This window comes from Amblyomma americanum, chromosome 9, assembly GCF_052857255.1.
Source record: "Amblyomma americanum isolate KBUSLIRL-KWMA chromosome 9, ASM5285725v1, whole genome shotgun sequence".
Lineage (NCBI taxonomy): Eukaryota > Metazoa > Arthropoda > Arachnida > Ixodida > Ixodidae > Amblyomma > Amblyomma americanum.
The window spans coordinates 139,166,040-139,188,161 of NC_135505.1; the positions used below are offsets into that span (position 1 = coordinate 139,166,040).

Below are 22,122 nucleotides of genomic sequence, written 5' to 3' on the forward strand. Positions count from 1 at the left end.
GGCAACCACAACAAAGGAGACTTCGCCGGATCGATGCGTCAACATACCGACAGTTTCGCCTCAGTCGAACGTTAGCAACCATGCTCCCAATTAAAAAAAAATCTAAACAGGGACTGTCTTTCACTGAAATCTGTGGCGTATTCAAATGATATGTTCATGTACATCCGTGCAGGAGCTGGAAATACCTCTCAGGCAGTGGCTGGTGAACAACACTTGGGAGGAACTGTTCGCGTACAGTTTCAACTTGTCCTACATCAACCACTTCCACAACTTCTTCAAGATAAACCGCTACACGACGGCCTCTGAGGGCACGTACTTCGTCATCGCGAGGGCCTGGAGCTTCCACAGGATCATGGGTAAAGATGATCCGTCTAACGACACGGCCGAGTACCTTCGGCGGGTTCTCTCTAGCATCGGCGAGTACGGCCCTGGTGACGAAGTCATTTCTGAAGTCGTGAAATTCGACGAAGGATGGAAAGACCGCCAGGGTCTAGAGGGAGCGCCTCTTTCGCCAAAGAAGATCGGCGATCTTTCCTGTGGCCCATTCACGGCAGAGCTGTGGACGAAGCATTTCATGGAGCACGGTGGCACCGCTGAGACAAGGGTGAAGGCACCGGATTTCGACAAGGTGTGCGCAGATTTACAGGGCGCACTCGTGAATGCGACACCGGTTGCCAGATGCCTCCACCTGGTGGCTGTCCTGTCGGCCAACGTCCTTTCGTACGACTTCAAGCTCATTGCGTCACGGACCAACGACACACTCCGCGCTACCTGTTTGAATTCCGGAATGAGGGTCTTCAAGGAAATGTGGCTGCGGGCGATGTCTATGATGTTCTCCATCAAAAGACCCGTCATAGATAGGTTCAAGAGTTACACCGACTTTGAGACCAGGCTCCTCCCTATCATCGCTTCCCGGACCTGGATGAACCTGGGGGACAGGACAAGATCGGAGGGCAAGATCGCGAATTTCACCGTCCTCCTGTTCCCAAGTAGCGTGATGACAGTGCAGGAGCTGCAGTGCAGCCGCTTCGGACAAGGCCGTCTTCTCGTGACGAACAGTTTCATCGAAAACTACGTCGACATTTACAAGCTCGAAACCCACCCGTCCTGCATCGGCAATTCATCCAAGTCGCTCATAGTGAAGAACAGTAAGTACTTGATGGGCACAGAAATTTCTGTCCTCCACAACAAAAAGATCGTAGTGCTTCCACAGTTCTTGGGCACGGAGCCAATCTACTACGCATCGGTCATCGAGGACTTCATCAACATCGCTACCGTGGCCACTCTGGCGCTGCGAAAATTTGCCCGCCTTGCCAACGAACGACACGAAAGCGTCCCTGGCCAAAACAACACCTCGCCTTCTTGGAGCGAGAGGTCTGCCGCCGGGTACGCGGACATCGCGCGCTGCCTGTCCGACCGATACAAATTCCCCGGTAGTCCGCTCACTGAGGAGCAGTTCGACGACGCGTTCTCCGTGATAGACGCCATAGAAGCCGCCAGAAACATTAAGATCGAATATGATGAGGACGCCGTCAAGAGAGACCGTCGGCGCGCGGTGGCCACAAACGCACTTTTCTTCAGACGGGCCTGTTTGCCACTTTGTGGCTCCGTGAACGCGACCCCAGGCCGCAACGACTTGAGCCACCCCGCGGCGCACGCGGGTTGCAACTTTGGAGTTGCCAAGCTGCCGGAATTCCACCAGGCCTTCTCGTGCAGGGGTCGCCATCGAATGTTGCCCCTAAGGGATTGTTTTAGGTGAACGTCATTCCTCGACATTTTCTAGCTTTTCTTAACATTTCACCTCCCTGACTTGCTGCTTATTCTGTGTATTTGTGATTTACTTAGAATTCTGAAACAATTATTAGAGTCACGCTATTAAGACCGCAAGCAATGAGTGCACAAAAGCCATGACAAAAAAGTGCCCACTGAATTTCTATTCCCTGTATACTAACCAGCAACATTGCTTTAGGACTTCGGTCACTTCTTTTATTATTATCATTATTATTACGACTTATACGGATACTGCTTGGCATTTCATCGGTTTGCGCAACAAGTTCTCGCGAGCTCTGTGAATTGTGCTTTAGAACACGAGCGGACATTATACAGAACTTTCGATCAAAATGAACTCGCCTTCTGCACTACGAGGAACCTCTGCACAGGTCTTCAAGCTAAACTGTCGCGCTACGATCGGCGAGGTTTTGCGTAAAACACATGGTGCAGAAATTTGTGGCGTACCCTACTTTCTTTGGGATCTAAAATAGCAAGTTCTGTCTCTATTAAACGAAGATGTTAAGAAATTTCCCCTTTTATTGTACGACGGAGGGAATTGAGAGAACTTCGTTGTCACTGCCAACTGCACGTTTCTTCCTGTCAGTTATGTTCAGTGTGGCAATTGCGTTTTAATGAATCAAGGGCAATTAAGCACCAAGGCCAGCGTGTTTCTTTTGTACGAGGTGAAGTCGGAGATGAATGTTTAAACATTTCACCTCGGATGAGCCGCACATCATGCCAGGAAAGGCATGCGCCGATCAGTAAGCAATGAGGTACCCGTGGCTCTAGGGACTGAAACCCGAGCCTAGCCCTTATCAGGCTGATGCGGTAACAACTACACCAATGCTGCAGTGCGATCACGTGTCTGGTCAGAGGTTACTAAAAAGAAATCGTTGCTCATATATCTGTGTATAAATATATTTTTGTCGCATAACAGAAATACCTGGCTCGTGCCTTGCCAGAAACTATGTGCTAATACCCGTTTTCAGTTTTTTTTTTTGCTTAATGGAATATTTTTCGTTTTGACAAACAAAACTTTTGTAAACCCATATTTGTTGTTTGTTTTTGTCTATCAGATCTAATTTCTTGGATAACTGAAAATTTGTGTAAAACTGCCTTATGTCTATTTTTTCCCCTTTAAATGTGCATTACATCTAAAAAGCATACATTTGTCGGTGTAAAAAGCCGAGTCGGAGAGGACATAGAGCCAAGTTGTGGGTGGCTCGTTGTTTGTTTATGCTTCTAGGAAAACTGTTGACTATCGAGAAGCAGGAGCTAGCTGTCGCTCCAAATCTAAATAGCACCTAAATAAGGACTGTCTTTTCAACATTACAGAGTGCAAGACAAGCGTCGGATGCCTTACAAATACAATCCGTCAACGCCCCTTCAAGAGATGTATTGAGACGCACGTGAAAGCAACGTTTATTTCATTTTAGTTACCCAACAAAATGCATGATTCTCAACCATGAATATAGGCCCTTAATTTGATTCAACTATTAGTTAATTTGTTTATGCCCCCTTTATTACCGCTTCCTTTTCACAAGCCCGAACTTTTTTCAATTGCAAGTCTTATACTGCCTCAACACACGATAAATCTACACTTCGGGTGTAAACAGGGGAAAATCGTTCGCATGATAAACTAATGAGAATGAATAATAATTGGTTTTTTGGGGAAAGGAAATGGCGCAGTATTTGTCTCATATATCGTTGGACACCTGAACCGCGCCGTAAGGGAAGGGATAAAGGAGGGAGTGAAAGAAGAAAGGAAGAGGTGCCGTAGTGGAGGGCTCCGGAATAATTTCGACCACCTGGGGATCTTTAACGTGCACAGACATCACATATATCGCTGGACACCTGAACCGCGCCGTAAGGGAAGGGATAAAGGAGGGAGTGAAAGAAGAAAGGAAGAAGAGGTGCCGTAGTGGAGGGCTCCGGAATAATTTCGACCACCTGGGGATCTTTAACGTGCACTGACATCACACAGCACACGCGTGCCTTAGCGTTCTTCCTCCATAAAAACGCAGCCGCCGCGGTCGGGTTCGAACCCGGGAACTCCGGATCAGTAGTCGAGCGCCCTAACCACTGAGCCACCGCGGCGGGGCCTAATGAGAATGAAAATTGAAAATTGTTTTTTAGGAAAGGAAATGGCGCAGTAACTGTCTCACATATCTCGGTCTGGAAAATGATCATAAAGGCATTAGTCTGCAGATCAGAGCCCTGATCAAAAGAGAAATGCAGAAAAGGAGAAAAAAAACAACGCAAAATTAAACGACGAAAAAATAGAGCTAATAGCAGCAGACATTGAAGAAGCAATGCAGAAGCGCCCGATGGAAAAGTTGGATTACAATGATGAGTACGAAAATGAAACAAGTGAAAATGGCAAACCCCTGGAAATGAAACAGGAAGCCACGATCGAAGCTGGTGGAATAAGGAAACTGACGAGGCCATGGAGCAACGACGGACGGCTTCAAGGGAACACAGAGAGGTAAAAAGGCGCAGTTATCTCAAGAGGAAATAGACTAAAAATGAGAAAATGGGATAAAGAAGCACAGATTCTCGTCCAGGGTAAAATAAAGCAGTCCACTCATGGCTGGACGGTTGAAGTTCGCGATGTAACAAAAGGTGGTCCAAGAAAATTCTGGAACCATATAGGCTGGCTGGTTGAAAAGAATCAAAGAAAGCAGGAATGGATTCAAGATGTCAGGAGAAAAATAAGATTAAACGTTTAGAGGGAGACAACACTGTGAACTGCATGACATCCGTTAAAGCTGAGTCATTTAGGAACAACGATAGGGTAATCTCCCCAAATAAGGAAGCAACACGGAACAGCATAATAGAAAGAAACTTAGAACTGACCAATCTTAACTGAAAAAACGAGTTGCAAATATTCCGACATGCACATCCGCTGGGATAGATGAAATTCCAATCAATCTGATTAGCGGACTTTGTCCACGAAACAATAAAACGTTAAGAACATTGAAAACAGTCATAACAAAGACGCAAATTACGGACAGCTGTCGACGGAATAAAATGAAATTGATTTATAAAGGGAAACGAAATGGGGTGCACATTAAATATTTCAGACCGATTACATCTGTTATACACAGGCTGGCAATGTATATTGTGAAATTAAAACTGTAGTCATGGATAGAAAGTAAAATGATACTCCGAGAACTTCCGAACGAGTTCAGAAGTGAACCTGTTCGTGTTTACCCAATGCATAGAAAACGCTAGGCCGCAAAGCAGAGCTCTGTGTCTAGCCTTCCTGAACTTAAGCGCTGCATACGACAACGTGAACAGGGCTCCTCCCCTGGCGATATATACAAAGAGCAAGGTACTTACTGAACGGGATAACAACGGGTTATAGCATGCCTCGCACACATCTTCACCCAGACTTTTCGCACATATAATGTTCTACATCAGCTTGCACGTCACCACAACACAATCATCAGTTTAACTGCCATCTACTACGGTGGGCAGTTCGATCACAATCAGGTGGGCAGGTTGTGATGACGTCACTAGGTCGCGTGACCTAGGTGGCCCACCAGTCACCCAGGCGGTTGGCACTCAGGCCTTCCAGGTCGCGGAGGGACCGCACTAAATGATCAACTCAAATAAGGATTCGTGTAAAGGGAGATTTTAAACATCAAGGACATGGTAAGCTGAAAAGCACTGTATTGACAGACATGTGCAGCTTGTATACAGAACACTCTTATACAGGAAACCTTAACGCTCATTTATACGCCTTATAGCACGCCCGTAAGGTTTCTGTTGGATTTACGATATGAAAGTGATAACATTGACACAATCAAAACTACCTCTACTAAAGGCGAAGGTATTTAATATGGAAGTGCAATCAATAACCTGCACATGAGAGGATGCACATATAGCTTGAGCATACACAGCTGTGATTTCAATAATGAGTTTGTAACATGCATCACCTGTTAAAAGCACACGTGCAATTTGCTAAGCCATCAATGCATCATTAATAACAGCAACCATCTGCGTTTACACTGTGTTCTTTGTTCGGCTTTACTAATTTTTTTTTCGGTTAGAGAAAAAAAAAGTCACAAAAGCACAAGCACCAGGGCTTCTTTATCAGGAAGGAAAAATGATGATCTCTGTAAAGGCATTATCTACACGGGTGTAGCGTTTATAATAACAGGTGATAAAAATATCGTTTACCACAATAAATATGAGTTTCGACTTCCTACGTTTCTTATCTGCATCGTGGCTCTCCAGTTTTCCTAGCACTGCGGCGCCGCATCCAGAATCGAAGCACTGGGGGCGTTCTGACCGATTGTTCCGTAATATAGGTGCTCTGTCAGGAGATACTGTCTGTAGGGCGGGCCACACTCGCTCGCAAAGTTGTCGGCGTGCATGTTAAATGCTAGCACGCAGCCCTGTCCAGAGGCTGGTGAACTTGAAGGTCCGTGTATCCCGCTCAGGTCGGCCCGTGCCTGGAGTGTCGTGACATTACTGGTCGCGACGTACGCAGCGAGGCGGTGAGGCTGACCTGGAGGATCGGCGTAAAGGAAATGCGAGACGCACGATCCACTGACGTTATCGTTTCTGCAAAAGCTCGGCGCGTTACACAATGTGTAGAAGGGCGGGCCATATAAATCTGGCAGAGTAGCGATGGAACCAGTTGCCGAAGAGACGTTCAGGATAGTTGCTAAGGGTGTCAGGTCTTCTGCGATGCAGAGCTGGTCAAGGCTGACACGTTGCATGTTTTGCACGTAATTTGCAACTGCAGCATGGACTACGTTGGTGATACCGGAGCAGAAATCGGGCGAATTAGTAGGGCCAGGAAGGGTTGTAAGGTCCTTGGCAATAAAAAAGTAGTTTACTACGCCAGCGACACGGTCTGCGACAGTTTCGTAGCCGCTGTCAGCGCCCAGGACCAATGACAAGATTGTGTGGTTCATGCCATGCTGGTTGAGATATTGCCGGAGTCTGAACATCAGTGCAGCGAGCACTGCCTTGTCATCGCTACCACCGCAGCCTGAAGCCGGCAGCTGCCAATCCACGGTGACTCCGTTCAGGCGGTAGTCCCTCATGCCGTCTGTCACGCTTCGCATAAGCCGCTGCATTGTAGCGTCGTCCCGACCTAACCTAGAGAAATGCGGTGCGTCTTCACCGTAGCCGCCCAACGCGAGAAGGATCCTGATGTTGGGATATCCTAGGCGGTCCGTGATGTTACGAAGCTGGTGAAGGCCATGCTGCTGGTCGAAGCTGGGTACCCGGCTCGTCAAAGATCCGTCGACGACCCCTACCGACCAGTACACGACGTTGGGGCAGAGCGCGAACGGTAGCGTCTCGAACATGAAGTTCCACGTAGTGTCGGAGAGGACTATGTGCCGGTTGTCGTAGGCACAAAAGAATGGCCTCGTGGACGGAGCTGGTAGTGTGCTGTTGTAGCTAGGGCCGACTTGAAATGATGCAGGGAGTGTCGGGGAGACAGGTGGTTTTAGACATGTGGGTGGCACTCCGCTCCAGACATCAGTGGTTGCTGCCGGTGATGTCTGTGTCGTTGTGAGTGGTGAGGATGACGGTGGAGGAAGGGGCGGCGTAGCAGATGCTGGTCTGGCTACGGGAAAAACCGTTTGGCTTGTACGTACCAGGTAAGGGACCAGCATGAGCCACATGGAAAACACGACTGGAAACGTCACGGCGGCGCACAGCGCCCAGATTCGGACGCAGAATCGTTCATCTTGGGCCGTCTCTTCAGCGCGGTTCTCGACAAACCGGAGCTCGGGAGACGTTGCTGTTTCCAGTTGTGTACTCGGCCAGGGGACCAGGGCAGGACCCGCTGTATTGGGGCGCAGCACCACGACGACGTGCGGTGAAGCGGTGGAGTTGCTGCTGGTTGGATCTCTGGGAACTGGGCATACGGGGACGCGGGCGCCGATTTCATCGAATGTAGGTGAGACGTAGTCGTTTTTAGAAGGCACCTTCGCGTGGCTCCCGGTTGTCTTCGAGTTCTCGCTGCTGTCATCTGCTTCTTTAGGAATCATGGCGCCGAGGCATTTGAACCGGCGTCGGCTTCTTCTTCTTCTTAGTAAGCATGGCACATACCCACGCAGGGGGATTGGCCAAGGTCCAGTAGATAATCCCAATGAGGTATTTGCGCGGGGAAAATAGGCGTGAGAAGACTAAATCAATATAAAAATTGGAACAGTCAAATGAATTAAAGAAATATGAATTACCAGGAATAGAATCGAGCATTTTTGGACATGGCAAAATTTTGTATACAGCTAAGAAGGTAATCGATCAGTTGCACTTATGTAATCATGAAGGTAGCCGCAGACACTGCTTAACGGGAATCCCTTTGCGCTCGCACCGAACGAAAGAATAACTGGAAGAGACAGAGGGAGTCCTAACCTCGAAAGAGTTCTTGTTTGCCTCAGTAAATATGGCACATACCCACGCGGGGGGAGTAATGGCCAAGGTGTAGTGGCATAAACAGAGAAATTTCCATAGGAGATTACGACATTTTAGCACCAAGCGTGTATTTTGAAAAATGTATCAATGAAAACGACAGAAGAATATTTAAAGTAAAATAACAGACAGCATTTTGGGGGAAAAAAGAAGAGCTAATCTGACTTCATCTTCTTTATCCTCTGACATTGGAGCGCGCCAAGATTTGCGCTTTTGTTCACTCTTCTTGCTTTATGCGCTGGAATGCTGTCCAGTTCAAACCCAAAAGTTCAGCAGGAGCTGGCTGAAAGGGCTAAAGCGGCTGTGAGATTCAATAGGCTCCCGGAATAGGGGGACCAAACACCAATTTTAGTTCCTATTAAAATGTTTTCAGCATCGTCAATGCTATATGTACTTACTTCAAGCCCTTAAGACCACGGAGCTTATTCCATCGCATGTCCTTGTAAGTCTTGTGTTACGCTGCGCTTATTCACTGTTTTCCTCAGCGCCTCATTATTGGCCAACACTCGCAGGATATGGGTTATCTCACGAATACAACGTGCGCCTTTGGTATGCCCGTTTTTTTTATGAAAACAGCTACACAACTTGATGTAGGGAAAGGAAAAGAGACACAAGTTTTCTCAATGTTTTCAATATTCGTTCAATCGTCTTGAGAAATGCGTTGCAAAGTTACCAGATATTTTCCTTGCTCCTGATTCATCCAGTCGCGTGAATGAAATTGAAACTGACAAACATTGGTTTCAACCCTCTATTTCAGTTCCATCGTAGTCCCGTCAAGCGCAGTGTGTGTATAAAAACTCGTACCGGCCCTAAGCTTACCATTTTCTTTACTTGAAATGTTGCCGAGTGTATGTTCCCTACAATTGGGGTAATCATCATAACAAGTGGGGTGATCATCAATACTAAATGCAAGTTGACACGATGACAGATTGCTTTTTGTATTGGCATCAAAGGTCGATGGGTAGGCGATGGCAGTCAAAACAAAGAGGCGGATAATGGTGAGGAAGAAAGCCTGGACATGCGACTTGAAATGGACGACCAGTGCACATATGCGACGAAGATGAGCAGACGTGTCGCTTGTTAGCCAATGAGCCGCAATAGGATTTTCGGAGAGGAGATGTGCAGCCGACTCACGATGGCTAGAAAATTATGGTAAATACGAAGTTTTTTTGCTTTTTTCTGTTGAGTTGCTTGGCGCGATATTGGCATGAATTGTAATTGCATCAGTCGCTTATGAGAGATCCGATGACTTCGTGGGGACTTCGTGTACAACATAATGAAAACAACAGACAACATCCAGTATTCAGAGCCCAAGCATAAGCGTTGCGTGCTTTGGAGTGTTATCAGTTTCATACACTTGCTGCAGCTTAGAAAGTTTAGAAGCTCGCCAGAGCCTCACTAATATTTGGCGCAATATATCAAAAATATCCTACATAAAAAAAATCGGAGATCTTTGCAGCTGCAGTCACCGCAATAGGCACAGAAATATTTGTGTAGAGGTGGATTTTCGAAATCTGGCATATGTTGAAATTTACTCAAAGCCAGCCTGGCTGATCTGCTCAGTAAAACAGCATCTAAACCTTTTTTAAAGGTTCCTTAAACAGCTCCTTTAAGGGGGCATGGTGTCAAAACGAATGACAAATGGTTGGGAAATTGGTCTTTGACTCCGCCTTGCGAAGACGAAAACACCTTGTGCCATGGCGCTCTTTGTCCCCGGATGCCATTGCGCCATAAGACATTCAAGATCAGCATCAGTCATCATCGACAGCCGAAGGGCTTCGTGAGGTGGCGCCCCCGTGCAGATCGACAAGCTTCGGAACTGAAGTGGGGGGGGGGGGGGGGGGGGGTCTCGTTACTTTTGCCTACGTCTGTACGTGTGGACACATTGCCTTAAAGAAAGGAATGAGGTAAGCATGGTGTAAAAGTGCGAAATTTTGACAATTTTCCTATCTGTTTCGACAAATACCAGACGGAAGAGTGGAAAGGCCGGTTCGTGTTCTCTTCGAAGCCGCTAAAATAATGCAAATGGAGGAGCAGGTTCTTCAGAATTCGTGTTTTTTTTTCATCAAAAAGGGTTCAACATTATCGTAATTTCCGCAGACGTCCCATTAATAAACTTTAGGCCGCTGCGGCCCCAATTCCTATTGCAGAATCCAGGCCGTTATCAGAATGATTAGTTATATCAAAAGAGGCGACTAATGTTGAAATGCCATAGGCTACAAGGCTTAGCGGCGTAAGCTAGGAATTGGCTGAAATCCCTGGTAACGCTTTCTTGAATACATGTGTTCAATCCAGACTTATTGCTACACTTTAAAATGTTCTACTGTTAGCCATGAGGGGCTAACAGCTTTAATTATTATCACTTCGCACGCATCTGATGAAATTAATCTTAAACATTTGGTTGGAGTTCCAGCCCGTGAGACTCGGCTACCGTTACTCGGCCCGCTTCGAGACGTCATCACAGTACTGTTCTTTAGAGTTCACTCCAGTAATGAACGTAGCGTGCACAGGATTTTTCACAGTTTTATGGATCTGTCGTGTTCCTATTTAAAATGCGGATGTAACCTCTGAAGTCCTTTTCGTAATGCTATATTTCCCGGGGTGCCATCAAACTCTGAAGACAGAAAAACGGATTTTTGTTTCTCGTCCTTCAAACTTCGTGGTAAATCGAATGAATACTGGACTTGATTTTACTGATTAGGCGCGTGTGTTCTCTATAGCTGAAGACGAAGAAACGAGAGGCTCGCCAGCCACGCGGCAGCACGCGACAGAGAAGAAGAACCCTTGGCCATGGGCAGCCGCGTTTCCTCCGCGCGGTTTCTGGATCCCAACGACCGCGACCGCGACCAGACCGACGGCCAGCGGAACGCCTCTCGGTCGGGGGAACCCGGTGGCACTGGCTTGGTCTCACCCCCGGAACCCCTATCCCCGGCTTTCCGGGGGCGGTCGCGATCGCACAGCCAGCTGCCTCAATGGCCAAGCCTGCTGCAGCACCTGGTCGCCAGCAGTGGTGCCAATGTCCTGACGCCCGTGGTGGACGTCCTCGGCACAGCCTTCGAGCTGCTGGCGGCCGGGGCAGCCGTCAACTTCATTAACGACTCTACGTCACTGCCGCTTCCAACCGAGGGCACCTCAGAGGCTGAAGAGATCGTCGTGACCTCAGCGGACAAACGCCGTTCTGCAAAGCACGGGGATAAAGTGTGCCACACCTACTCGAGGCACAAGATGGACATGCGTACCTGGGCCGAGAACTACCGGCGGAAAACCTTCAGCTCCAGCACACAGGTCTTCAGTCGACGCAGTGCGACGCTGGACCTGATCCCAGACGTGCAGTCGGTGGTGGCCTGGCAATGGACGTCTAGCATCATGGCTGAGGCGAGGAAGATCATTAATGGAAGAAATAAAAAAACTCGTTACTAATGCTTTTCATGATCTGTTCCGTTTTCTGGGGAGCCGCCGCGGTGGCTCAGTGGTTATGGCGCTCGGCTGCTCACCCGAAAGACGCAGGTTCGATCCCGGCCGCGGGGGTCGAATTTCGATGGAGGCGAAATTCAAGAGGCCCGTGTACTGTGCGATGTCAGTGCACGTTAAAGAACCCCAGGTGGTCGAAATTTCCGGAGCCCTTCACTACGGCGTCCCTCATAGCCTGAGTCGCTTTGGGACGTTAAACTCCCATAATCCATAAACACGCGTTTTCTGGCGCGCTGGAAAAGGGGTGCCACATCGGGCATTAATTTTACTTCAAAGCTTTAACATAATGTGTTTTACGCATGGTTCGCCCAGAATTTTCGGTTGGTCATGCGAATGGCGGGCACATGGAACGGGATGAGGGCGTAGAAGGACGAAGCGAGCATGGCATTGCACGAGAAAGAGAAATTTCAAAATCTTGTGCGACTTGGTTTCTTAGTTACTTCGGCTGAACGCTCGTTTATCGCGTTTGCTGAGAACTAAGTGAGTTCAGTGAAAACTTAGATATGAGGATTCGCTTTTGGTCTCACTGCCTTCCTCATTTCGGCATATCATTAACGGAATAAATAAAATTTCTTGAACTGCCACCGATGGAAGAGTGTTTAGAATGCGCGTTTCTAAGAAGGGCACCAGGGCATTCTTCGTGATGTCGGAGGAGGGTACCTTGCACAGTCGTTATTTAAGCTTCAGCGGACGTGGCGGTTGCAAGGAACACGCGACGCGCGTATAATTTCGTTTTCGTTCCCCCTTTTTTGCCACTCCGCATATGAAATACACTTTTAGCGCTTAGAAGCATTTAGTACTAGTCAGGCCACTATAATAAAATGGTTATGATTAAAGGGAACGCGCCGGAACTGTCTTACTCTCAGTGGACGCTTCAACCCCAGCGTGGAGGTAGGGCGAAAGAAGGTGTAGAGTAAGGGGGTTGAGGAAGCCGTGGGATTTTGAAGTAACACCGCACAGTATTGGATATTTGCCTGTGGAGGAAAACCGTGCTGTGCTTTCCCATCTCTTTGTGTTGACAGAACTATTTAGTCTGGAAGAGCCATGCGACGGACAGGCCTGCCGAATCACTACGGTCATCCAAGTCTATATCCCGAGATATGTGGGCTTTGGTGCGGGTTTTGTACGCTGCGTGCGCTGGAAGACCCTTCAAGCTGGCAGCATTATCTTGACGCATGTGCGTGCTTCTCCGAACGTAGATGTTTGTGATGGTGGCGAAGTGCGAGGGTATGGCGGGCTCGTATTATGCAGCCCGGTGATCCGGGGCTCGAGTTTATTCGGTTTCTTCCTTTTTCGACAGTTCAACACGCAATAAACAAAAAGAAATGCTCTCCGCGTTTAGAGGTTAACGTGTTGAACTGAAAGTCCAAATGTCTGCAGTTCAAATACTGATGTCAAATTGCTGTTTTCTCGTTCAGTCGTAACGATAGTTTTTTGTAGTTGTCATCCCGACTACGCCCGCTGCAAGGCAAAGGCCTCTCCCATATAATTCCAATTAATCCTGCCCTGTACCAGCTGAGGCTACCCTATCACCGCAACGCCGCAAACTTCTTAATCTCATCCACCCACCTAACCTTCTGCCCTTCCTCTCCGCTTGCCTTCTCTTAGAATTCAGTCTGCTACTCTTAAGGACCATCGGTTATCTTGCCTTCGCATTATATGCCCTGCCCGAACCCATTTCTACATCTTGATTTCAGATGGGATGTAATTAACCCGCGTTTGTTCCCTGACCCACTCTGGCCGCTTGCGGTCTCTTAACGTTAAACCTATTATTTTCTTTCCGTGACTCGCTGCGTTGTCCTTAACTTAAATTGAACCCTTTTACTTAGCCTCCACGTTTCTTCCCCGTAGGTGATAACCGCAGTAAGATACAGCTGTCATGTATTTTTTCATGAGGGATTTTGCTAAAGTGTTATTCATGATCTGAGAGAACTTGAGAAATGAGCTCCACCCGATTCTTATTCTAGTTACTTCGCTTTCTTGATTCGGATCTGCGGTGACTACCCTCTCTGAGTAGACGAATTCCCTTACCATTTCCAGCACCTTCCTACCAATTGTAAACTGTTCCATTCCGAGACTGTCGCACATTACTTTGGTTTTCTGCATAATTTTAGACCCACCGTTCTGCCCTGCCTGTCCAAATCATTGATCATGCTTTGCATTTCATCTCCAGAGTGACTTAGGAAGGCAGCGCCATCAGTGAATCGCACATTACTAAGGTATTCTCCATTAACTGTTATCTCCAACTGCTCCCGATCGAGGCCTTTGAATACCCCCTGTAAGCAGGCAGTGAAAAACATTGGCGATATCGTGCTTCCCTGCCTGGCACCCTTCCTTATTGGAACTTTAATGCTGACTTTATGGAGGACTATGGTAGCTGTGCAGCCTTTATAGATGCCTTCCAGTATTTTTACAGTTATTCTACACCCAGATTCCGTAATGCCTGCATGACTGCAGAGGTTTCGACTGAGCCAAATGCTCTCTCGTAATCTATGAAGGCTATATATAAGGGTTGGTTATATTCTTCTAATTTCTCTATTACCTGATTGATGGTATGAATATAGTCGTTTGTCGAGTATCCTTTATGAAAGCCTGTCTGATCATTTGGTTGATTGAATTCTAAGGTTCTCCGGACTCTACTAACGATTACCTTAGTGAATACCTTATAGGCAACGAACAGTGAGCTGATCGGTCTGTAATTTTTCAAGTCCATGACGTCTCCTTTCTTATAGATTAAAATGACATTAGCGTTTTTCCAAGGTTCTGATACGCTGTAGGCCATAAGGTGTTGCGTATACAGGATGGCTGGTTTTTCTAGCACAATATTTCGTCCGTCGTTCAACAAATCTGCTGTTAGCCGATCCACACCAGCTGCTTACCACCTTTACTGTTGTTCTGTCCTAACGACAAGGAGCTGCCCAATACAGTTGAACCTCGTTCTAACGAAGTTGAAGGGGCCCGGTGATTACTTCGTTATAACCGCAGCTTCGTTACAGCCCGTTTAGACAGAGCTGCCAAGGGGGATCGCCATTCCTTCGTAATATCCATTATTTCGTTATAACCTGTTTCTTTATGACGATGTTCAACTGCTACAAAAAAATTGTATTCCAAAATTACTTAAATGGCAGGAACTTCTTGCCCAAAAATACCACAAAATCTTTATTCTCTCGACACAAAACTTCCAGTTGTATTTTTCGACTTGTAAGTTAATTTTGTATTGAAGACAATGAGATAAATTGGAATGGGAAGACCAGCACAGGTGGACAAGCAGGAGATGGGTGTCTGAGAGTATCGGGCCATTCGGGTTAGAAGAGTATTGAGAAAGACAAAGTAGAGAACTGCAAGGGTGGCAATGCACTTTGGCCAATCCCCCGCCGTGGGTATGTGCCACCATCATCACATCCTGGCACGCGCGCACGGTAGAGAAGAAAGAAGAACTCGATAAAGCTGGCGCCTGACCCGTTTCTGCTCCGGCATGATGCCTAACGCGGCCAATCATATCGGCAAGAATCCAACGACAACCGGCAGGCATCACAGGCCGCCACCGAACACCGGTGGCCTGCTGCCGAAATTCCACGACCTCAACAGCAACATCCCCGTGTACCCGACTGCCGGAGTGCCGGCAGCCCGACTGCCCCATGGAGAATTGCCAGAGGCGCCAGAAGTCATCGTCATAATAGGCCCCACTGCAGAGCATCCGCCCGTGGTTCCCCAGTCCAGCCCAGAGCAGGAAACGGCGACTTCGCCGGAGCTCAGGTTCCAGGCCCGCGTTGAAGAAACCGCTCAGGACGAACGACTGTGCATCCAAGCCTGGGTGTTGTGCGCCGCCCTGACATTCCCACTTGTGTTCTCTTCGTGGCTGCTGCTGGTTCCTTACCTGGCGCGAAGCACTGGAGCCATTCTACCTGGAGTACGAGGATTCACGCTGCCGGCATATCCCTCATCAACGCTGCCAGTGTCAACATTAACGACCACAGTTACTACGCGAACATACCCATCGAGGTCAACGCCGGCGACAACCGTTGATGTCTGGAGCGGGGTGCCTGGACACTGTCTAATCCCGCCCGGCACAATATCGCCCCCGGCAAGACTCCGAGTAGGCCCTCACTACAACGGCACACCGCCACCTCAACCCACGCGGCCTTTCTTTTGCGCCTACGACAGCCGAATCATAGGCACCCTTAGAACTCGGTGGCACTTCATGTTCGAGACGCTGCCGTTCGCCCTCTGCCCTCACGTCGTGTATTGGTCTGCGGCTGTTGCCAACGGATCTTTGACGAGCCGAATACCCAGCTTCGACCAGCAGCATGGCCTTCACCAGTTGCGTAACATCACGAACCGTCTAGGATTTCCGAACATCAAGATCATGCTGACGCTAGGCGGCTACCAGCAAGATGCCCCACATTTCTTGAGGCTAGGTCGGGACCCTGCTACGATGCACCGCCTAATGCGCAGCGTCGCTGATGCCATGATAGATTACCGCTTGGACGGGGTAAACGTAGACTGGGTGCAGCCTAGTAGGGGTTGCGGTAGCAGCGATGACCACCGTGTTCTGGCTTTTATTTTACGCACACTACGCAGATCTTTTCGCCAATACGGAATGGGCCAGAACATCGTTTCCTTCATGTTTCCGTCATCAGCCAGCTACGAGCCCCTCGTGGATAACGTCGCTGATGTGGTTGACTACTTTTTCATCGGGAAGCAAAGGCTGCTCCCCCCTGGTCCTGTTTATTCGCCCGATTACTGCACTCGTGTCACTGCTGCACTCCACGCGGACATCCAACGGTACGCTCGGGGCGCCCCGCGAGTTGGCCTCGACCAGCTCTGCATGATTGAGGACATGGCACTATTTACTACACATGGCACTGTGGGAGCGGGTTCCGTGACCCCTGGAGCCGGCATATTTGTATCATCTGTCTATGAATACTGCAACACGACGGGCTTCTGCAGGGACGACAGCATGGGGGGATCATGCGTGGTGCATTTCGCTGTCATCGGGGCAGCAGGACCAACGGGCCGACGGGTTGCGTTCCTTGCGACTAGCAGCACTGCTACGCTGAAAGCACGGGACGACTTGAGTGCAATACGCGGAATTTACACTTCGCCATCACCCGGAGCATCTTGCGTGATGGCAGTTCGCTTACAGTTTGACAACTATGCTCATTATTGCGGCCCATCCTACAGACAGTACCTTCTCACTGAGCACCTGTATTACGGAACGTTAGGCCAGAATAGGAGCGGGGGTTCGATTCTCGACGCGGCACCGGCATGCTAGGGAAAATGCGGTGTTGTCCCTGTGAATAGGAGTATGACGGGGAGGACAAAAATATAAACTGCAGCGATTTGAAAGCCAAGATGAATTGCATTAAGCTTTAAATGTTCCAGACAATTCTCCACTTGCTTTCGTGTGAACAAGGCAGTTGTAGCACTCCCGACACGGCATTTTTTTTACTATGGTCAGTGACTAATGAACTTGATCAATTCTCATGAGTTGTGATGTGTAAACACTACGTTGCCAAGAACTCTCCTGATGGCGAGAATTCTCTTTACTTTCTGAGCTCTTTATGTATGGCTTCTCGCTCCTTCCGTATACAGTTGTATATATGACTTTTTTTTTGTGTCCCGTTCGTGTTGTGCTGAGAGCGAAAATGAACACTTACCAACTCGCCCAAATTTCCGCCTTGCTGTATATATGACCTTAGACGGAACACAACAAAGGCGTAAATGGAGCACTGTTAAGATCCAGACAATAGGAATGAATGAATGAACCAACGAAATGACGAAAGCGTCAATGAAATTATGAAGGATGGACGCAAGAGAAAGGCGCTTTAGTCGGATAAAAGAAGGCTGCTGAAAATGCCCCCCCCCCCCCCCTCCCCAAAGGATGCCCTCCAGCCAATCCCGTCGACCGGTTCTACAGGCGTTGCGGTTAAAATGCAGCAGAGGCTATGGAGGGAGAGGAGACGGTCATTTGCTCCCGTGCCGTGGGGAGCGGGCTCTTTGTTGTTCGGGCAAGGGAAGAATCTGGAGAGAGGGTGCAGGGCAACTAGTGCTGAGGAGCCCACTCCCCACGGCAAGAGGAGCACTTGCCGCTGCCTTTCAGACTTGTACCCCTAATATACAGCGTGTTCCGCCGTTGAAAGCGCGCCGTAGAATGCTTCTCTGAGCTTAACTGCCAAATTGTTCGAGCTCGAATTTCGCACAGAAATGGCATTAGGCTGGTCGAATTGTTTTATGCGACATTTGTTTATGGTACTTGTCTGAATCAACCAAAAACGCGACGACGAAACAAAACAAGCCGTTATCTCAACGACTGCCAGTGGCGCCATCTTGTTTGACGGCTGTGGAGATTCGACAGAGGAAAGGGGGTGGGGGTGATTAGCGAGAGGTTTGAAGACGCTTTTTTTTTTGCGAAAGACTTGAAATTTAGCGCATTGTCAAACAAGTTTTTTGTGATAAAGCAGTTGAAAACGTGTCTTCAAACCGACAAACGGCCGACAAAATCGAGATGGCGTCACTGGTGGAATCGTTGATAACGGTTTTTGTGTAGTCATCGCCGCAAACGATGCGGACATCCGACATTTTTTGGTCGATTCAGGCAAGTACCATAAACAAATAAAGCATAAAACAGTTCTGCTGACCGAAGGTCATTTCTGTGCGAAACACGATCTTGAACAATTCACCAGGTATACTTGGTGAATTGTTCAAGATAGTGTTTCGCACAGAAATGACATTCGGTCAGCAGAACTGTTTTATGCTTTATTTGCTTATGGTACTTGTCTGAATCGACCAAAAACTCTTCTTTCACTCCCTCCTTTATCCCTTCCCTTACGGCGCGGTTCAGGTGTCCAACGATATATGAGACAGATACTGCGCCATTTCCTTCCCCCCAAAAACCAATTATTATTATAACAATTCACCAACTTAGCTGAGAGTAGCATTGTACGCCGAGCTTAATTGCGGAACACACCGTCGACTGCCCAACAATTTTCTGTGGCTCTGCAGAGAAGGCTGAGAAGGATAGGGAAGAAGACAGGTCTTTGTACCCGTGCTGTGGGAAGTGTTACACCTTAGCCCTAGCGACCCTGCATTGCATCTCCAATTCCCCCTTCACCAGTATGCACCCCTAGCCCTAGCAGCGAACACTGTTCACGGAACGGCAACAAAGGCCCTTCTCCTGCCCTTTCCTACCTAGCTTCAGCAGCAGAGCCACAAAAAGCTGTATGGAAGTATAACCATTTGGAAGTCAAATGAAACGTGAACAAAAACGTGAAGGCCTTTGCTTCCGGTACAGGACCCAATGTTCTTTGAGTATGAAAGGCTTTCACCACATTCTTGCCGAACTCAAATTCAGGCAAGCATAGAACTCGAAACGCCATGACATTGAGGGAAAACTTAACGCCGAATCGCAGAGTGAACTTGAAGCGAACTTCAGGAAACTTCCTGTCCGAATAGCATGGAACTTGGCCCACGTTAAAAAAACCGGCGCACGGCAAATGAAAGCATGTCATGCGGGCCTTCGAAACGTCTCAAATGACAGCAAAGATCGCATTACCAGCATCTTGCGATTTCCTCTCCCGATCTCTTGTAAGGCGCCCGGCGTAGACGTGACTCATATGTAAGAGATACACTTCTGCAAACGACGTGGAAATGCTTGCTCCACTGTTTCATAATCTTCCACAATCATTTACCCATTGCTGCATGGACCAGGAAATCGCTTTCATGACCTTGAGAGGCATACAGTGCCCCCTTAAAAGACTTGCTTTTTTGCCCGATCACTGCTCTGGTGCTCCCGGTACTGCCCACGCATAAAATCAGCAGTATGCGTTAAATGCGACGCCGGTCGAACTTGATGACCAGCTCTGCATCGTGTACTTTGGGATATACTCGCACCTGCACTTGTTAGGCCAGCGAGGGGTGAATTAAAGAGCCTTATACCCCCATGAAATTCACGTAGATTTGCGCCACTGTCCACATCATTGCGGAAAAAAATGTACCACTAAAAGCAGTTGCACAGGATGCGACCAGCTGCCTTGGCCACCATGCCTTCGAAGAAGTTTGCGAGGGTATGTTTAGAGTTACAGTGAGCATTTAGGAATCCGCGATGGCAAGTGCCACTGTGACCTCCTCGGCTTCTACGACTGCGGTGGTTTCACCACTACCGCATTTATTATTCTTCCTTTCGCAGTCACGGCGCACACCGTTAGAGGGAGGAAAGTGAGAACCACTTCCATCCAGGCTAATTGCAGAAACCTCCTCTGAAGCCGAAACTCCATACCCTATCCATTGTGAGCATAACCGAAGGAGGAATTGGTGTTAGCGTCTGTAAAGAACAAGATCTAAACACAAGAAGTTTCTGAAAGGAGAAAAGGTCTCTCGCTCTTTCCATTTTGAATTTCTGACCCTCGCGGCCACTGCAACCGCCACACATCCTTTGCGTGTTTCACGAACTCTGTCACTTGCATTATCTCGGGCGCTGTCGCATGCTTTGCGGCACCGCTCACAGACACTTTCGCGTAGTGTTCCTTCACGTGTTAGTGATGTCGGTGCTGCGACAACTGTGGTGGTGTTTGGTTTTGAGCTCGTGACTTCCTAAACTGCGAAGAGTGCAGCAAGACCTACAACCGCAACCTACGCTCGCTTTGTCAGAAGCCACCGCTCATTTCGGCACCGTGGGTCATGAACAATGATACAGTCACTGCTGTTGACGAAGCTGTCATCGGATTTGGTCCGAAAAGAGTTAAAACCTTGTGGAAACTGATTAAGCAACTGTATGTAAACTGAATTTTGTTGGTGTCGCATAAATCAGCTTGGACAAGACAATAATGGTTTGCTTTCATGCGTCTAGATAAATACAAATTTTTAAAAAATTATCTGCGATTGTAAGGTACATAATGCGTGCACTCACTGTGCAGAGACAGATCATTTTGTATTCGTAAACATCTTGCAGGAATGATCGCACATATACTGCGTGAATGATGCACGAAATGATTTAGTGAAAATGTCAGCTACGCCATCCGAGATAAAGCGTCGACACACATTGTACTGTACAAAATGCTGTAACGTAGACACATAGTGTATTTTGAAAAATTATTCAAGACTAAAACGGGAAGGATATAAGGTATGTGTCAATAAAACCACGATAAATATGTTCTGTTATCCATACATTGGTCTAGCGCTGCAGTTACCATTGTCGATCAGCAGCACAACCAATTTTAACATGCCACAACAGCAAAGAACTGGTGTACCAAAAACTTAAGGTGCGGCGCGAAGCCGCGTGGCAGGCGGATACCCACCTCCCCTAGTGGGTCCCATTTTGGACCAGTCCACGCATGAAGCAGATGCCTTGCAAACACCCCCCGCGCCCACGTGTTTCGCTCGCTCATTGCCATGGGGGTAACTCATACCCCATTTGCTACGATCATAACTGAAGGAGAAATTGGCGCTACCATCTAATTTGTGGCCGCTGGGAGGTATAAGAAACTTCAGCCCCTGCCGTAAAGCTCTGGTGACAGTTTCGCTGATTATGCGTACTATCGTAAGCACGAGTAATAGAGCCTACATCCAAGGTCCGACCCGTGCCAATATGCATGGGGGTGCCCCCTGACAAAGAACCTCTGGTGTCGAGACCAGCGGAGTGGGCCTGTCAGAAGTGCTTTGTCGGGTGGCGCACTCACGCAGAGTTGCGTAGGGTCACTAGTTGCACAGGTAAAACTTTGAAAGGGGGGGTTTCTTACTTTTGCCCACTGTGGTACACCACATGTGGACTACAGTCGTACTTTTCCGCAACGTGTTAGCTGTCGCTATCAGTGTTTCGTCATGCCTGCCCGAAGCGTTTCTGGCTATAGGTTTGACAACCAAATCGTGCCAAAACCCATGTGTGTCAGTCGTCCTCCCAATTCCATTATGGGATTGATACAGAGTTTGTTCAAAATATCTCTTTCCGTAATAGTGCAGAAAGCCACTCTTTCTGCGCTGATTTGCGAGCCATAATCAACTCCCTCGGTGTTATACATTCCTAGCCCAAGAAGCCTTTCAGTGCTTGAGTATTTTGCAAGTCCGAGGGCAGCCTTGTATGCATGCATATGACACTACTCACAGGCTCAACAGCAAGATGAAGGTGGTAGTAGGGAAAAGAATATAGGAAATGGTTGCAATGTACTACACCAATGCAGCCAAATCCTGGTCTGGTGAGAGGGTCTGTTGTCAGTTCTGGTTACTGTGATCAGGCTGCACAATAGGCCTAATTAATCAATCTCATTAACACACGAACTATTCTTTTTTATCTGGTGGACCACTCTGGCACCACTGTAACATGAACTGCAGTCCTTTTGCATGTGGGGCAGATGCTCTACGCACCTCTACGTCACAGCCCATTGCTGCGTACTAGAAGTCGCCTGTACCATTCAAGTGTTAAATAAAACACGCTGCAGACTCAAG

The 22,122-nt window shown here is 48.1% G+C and overlaps 2 protein-coding genes across 2 annotated transcripts in view; one reads left to right on the forward strand and one right to left on the reverse strand.

The window, feature by feature from the left end:
* The window catches only part of LOC144103731 (uncharacterized), a 30,302-nt gene extending 27,877 nt beyond the window's left edge, over window positions 1-2,425 (forward strand). Inside the window, exon 7 of the mRNA XM_077636385.1 lies at window positions 173-2,425. Coding sequence (XP_077492511.1) covers window positions 173-1,759 — 1,587 coding nt within the window. The 3' untranslated portion in view covers window positions 1,760-2,425. The remainder of the gene's footprint in view (window positions 1-172) is intronic.
* A 3,485-nt stretch (window positions 2,426-5,910) lies between these two features.
* Window positions 5,911-7,787, reverse strand: LOC144103732 (uncharacterized). The gene has a single exon (XM_077636386.1). It carries the CDS (start codon window positions 7,785-7,787, stop codon window positions 6,018-6,020), a length of 1,770 nt encoding a protein of 589 aa, XP_077492512.1. The 3' UTR covers window positions 5,911-6,017.
* Window positions 7,788-22,122: the final 14,335 nt, after the last annotated feature.

Excerpts from the sequence above, each read along its gene's own strand:
- LOC144103732 (XM_077636386.1), bottom strand. The coding sequence starts at position 7,787 with ATGATTCCTAAAGAAGCAGATGACAGCAGCGAGAACTCGAAGACAACC.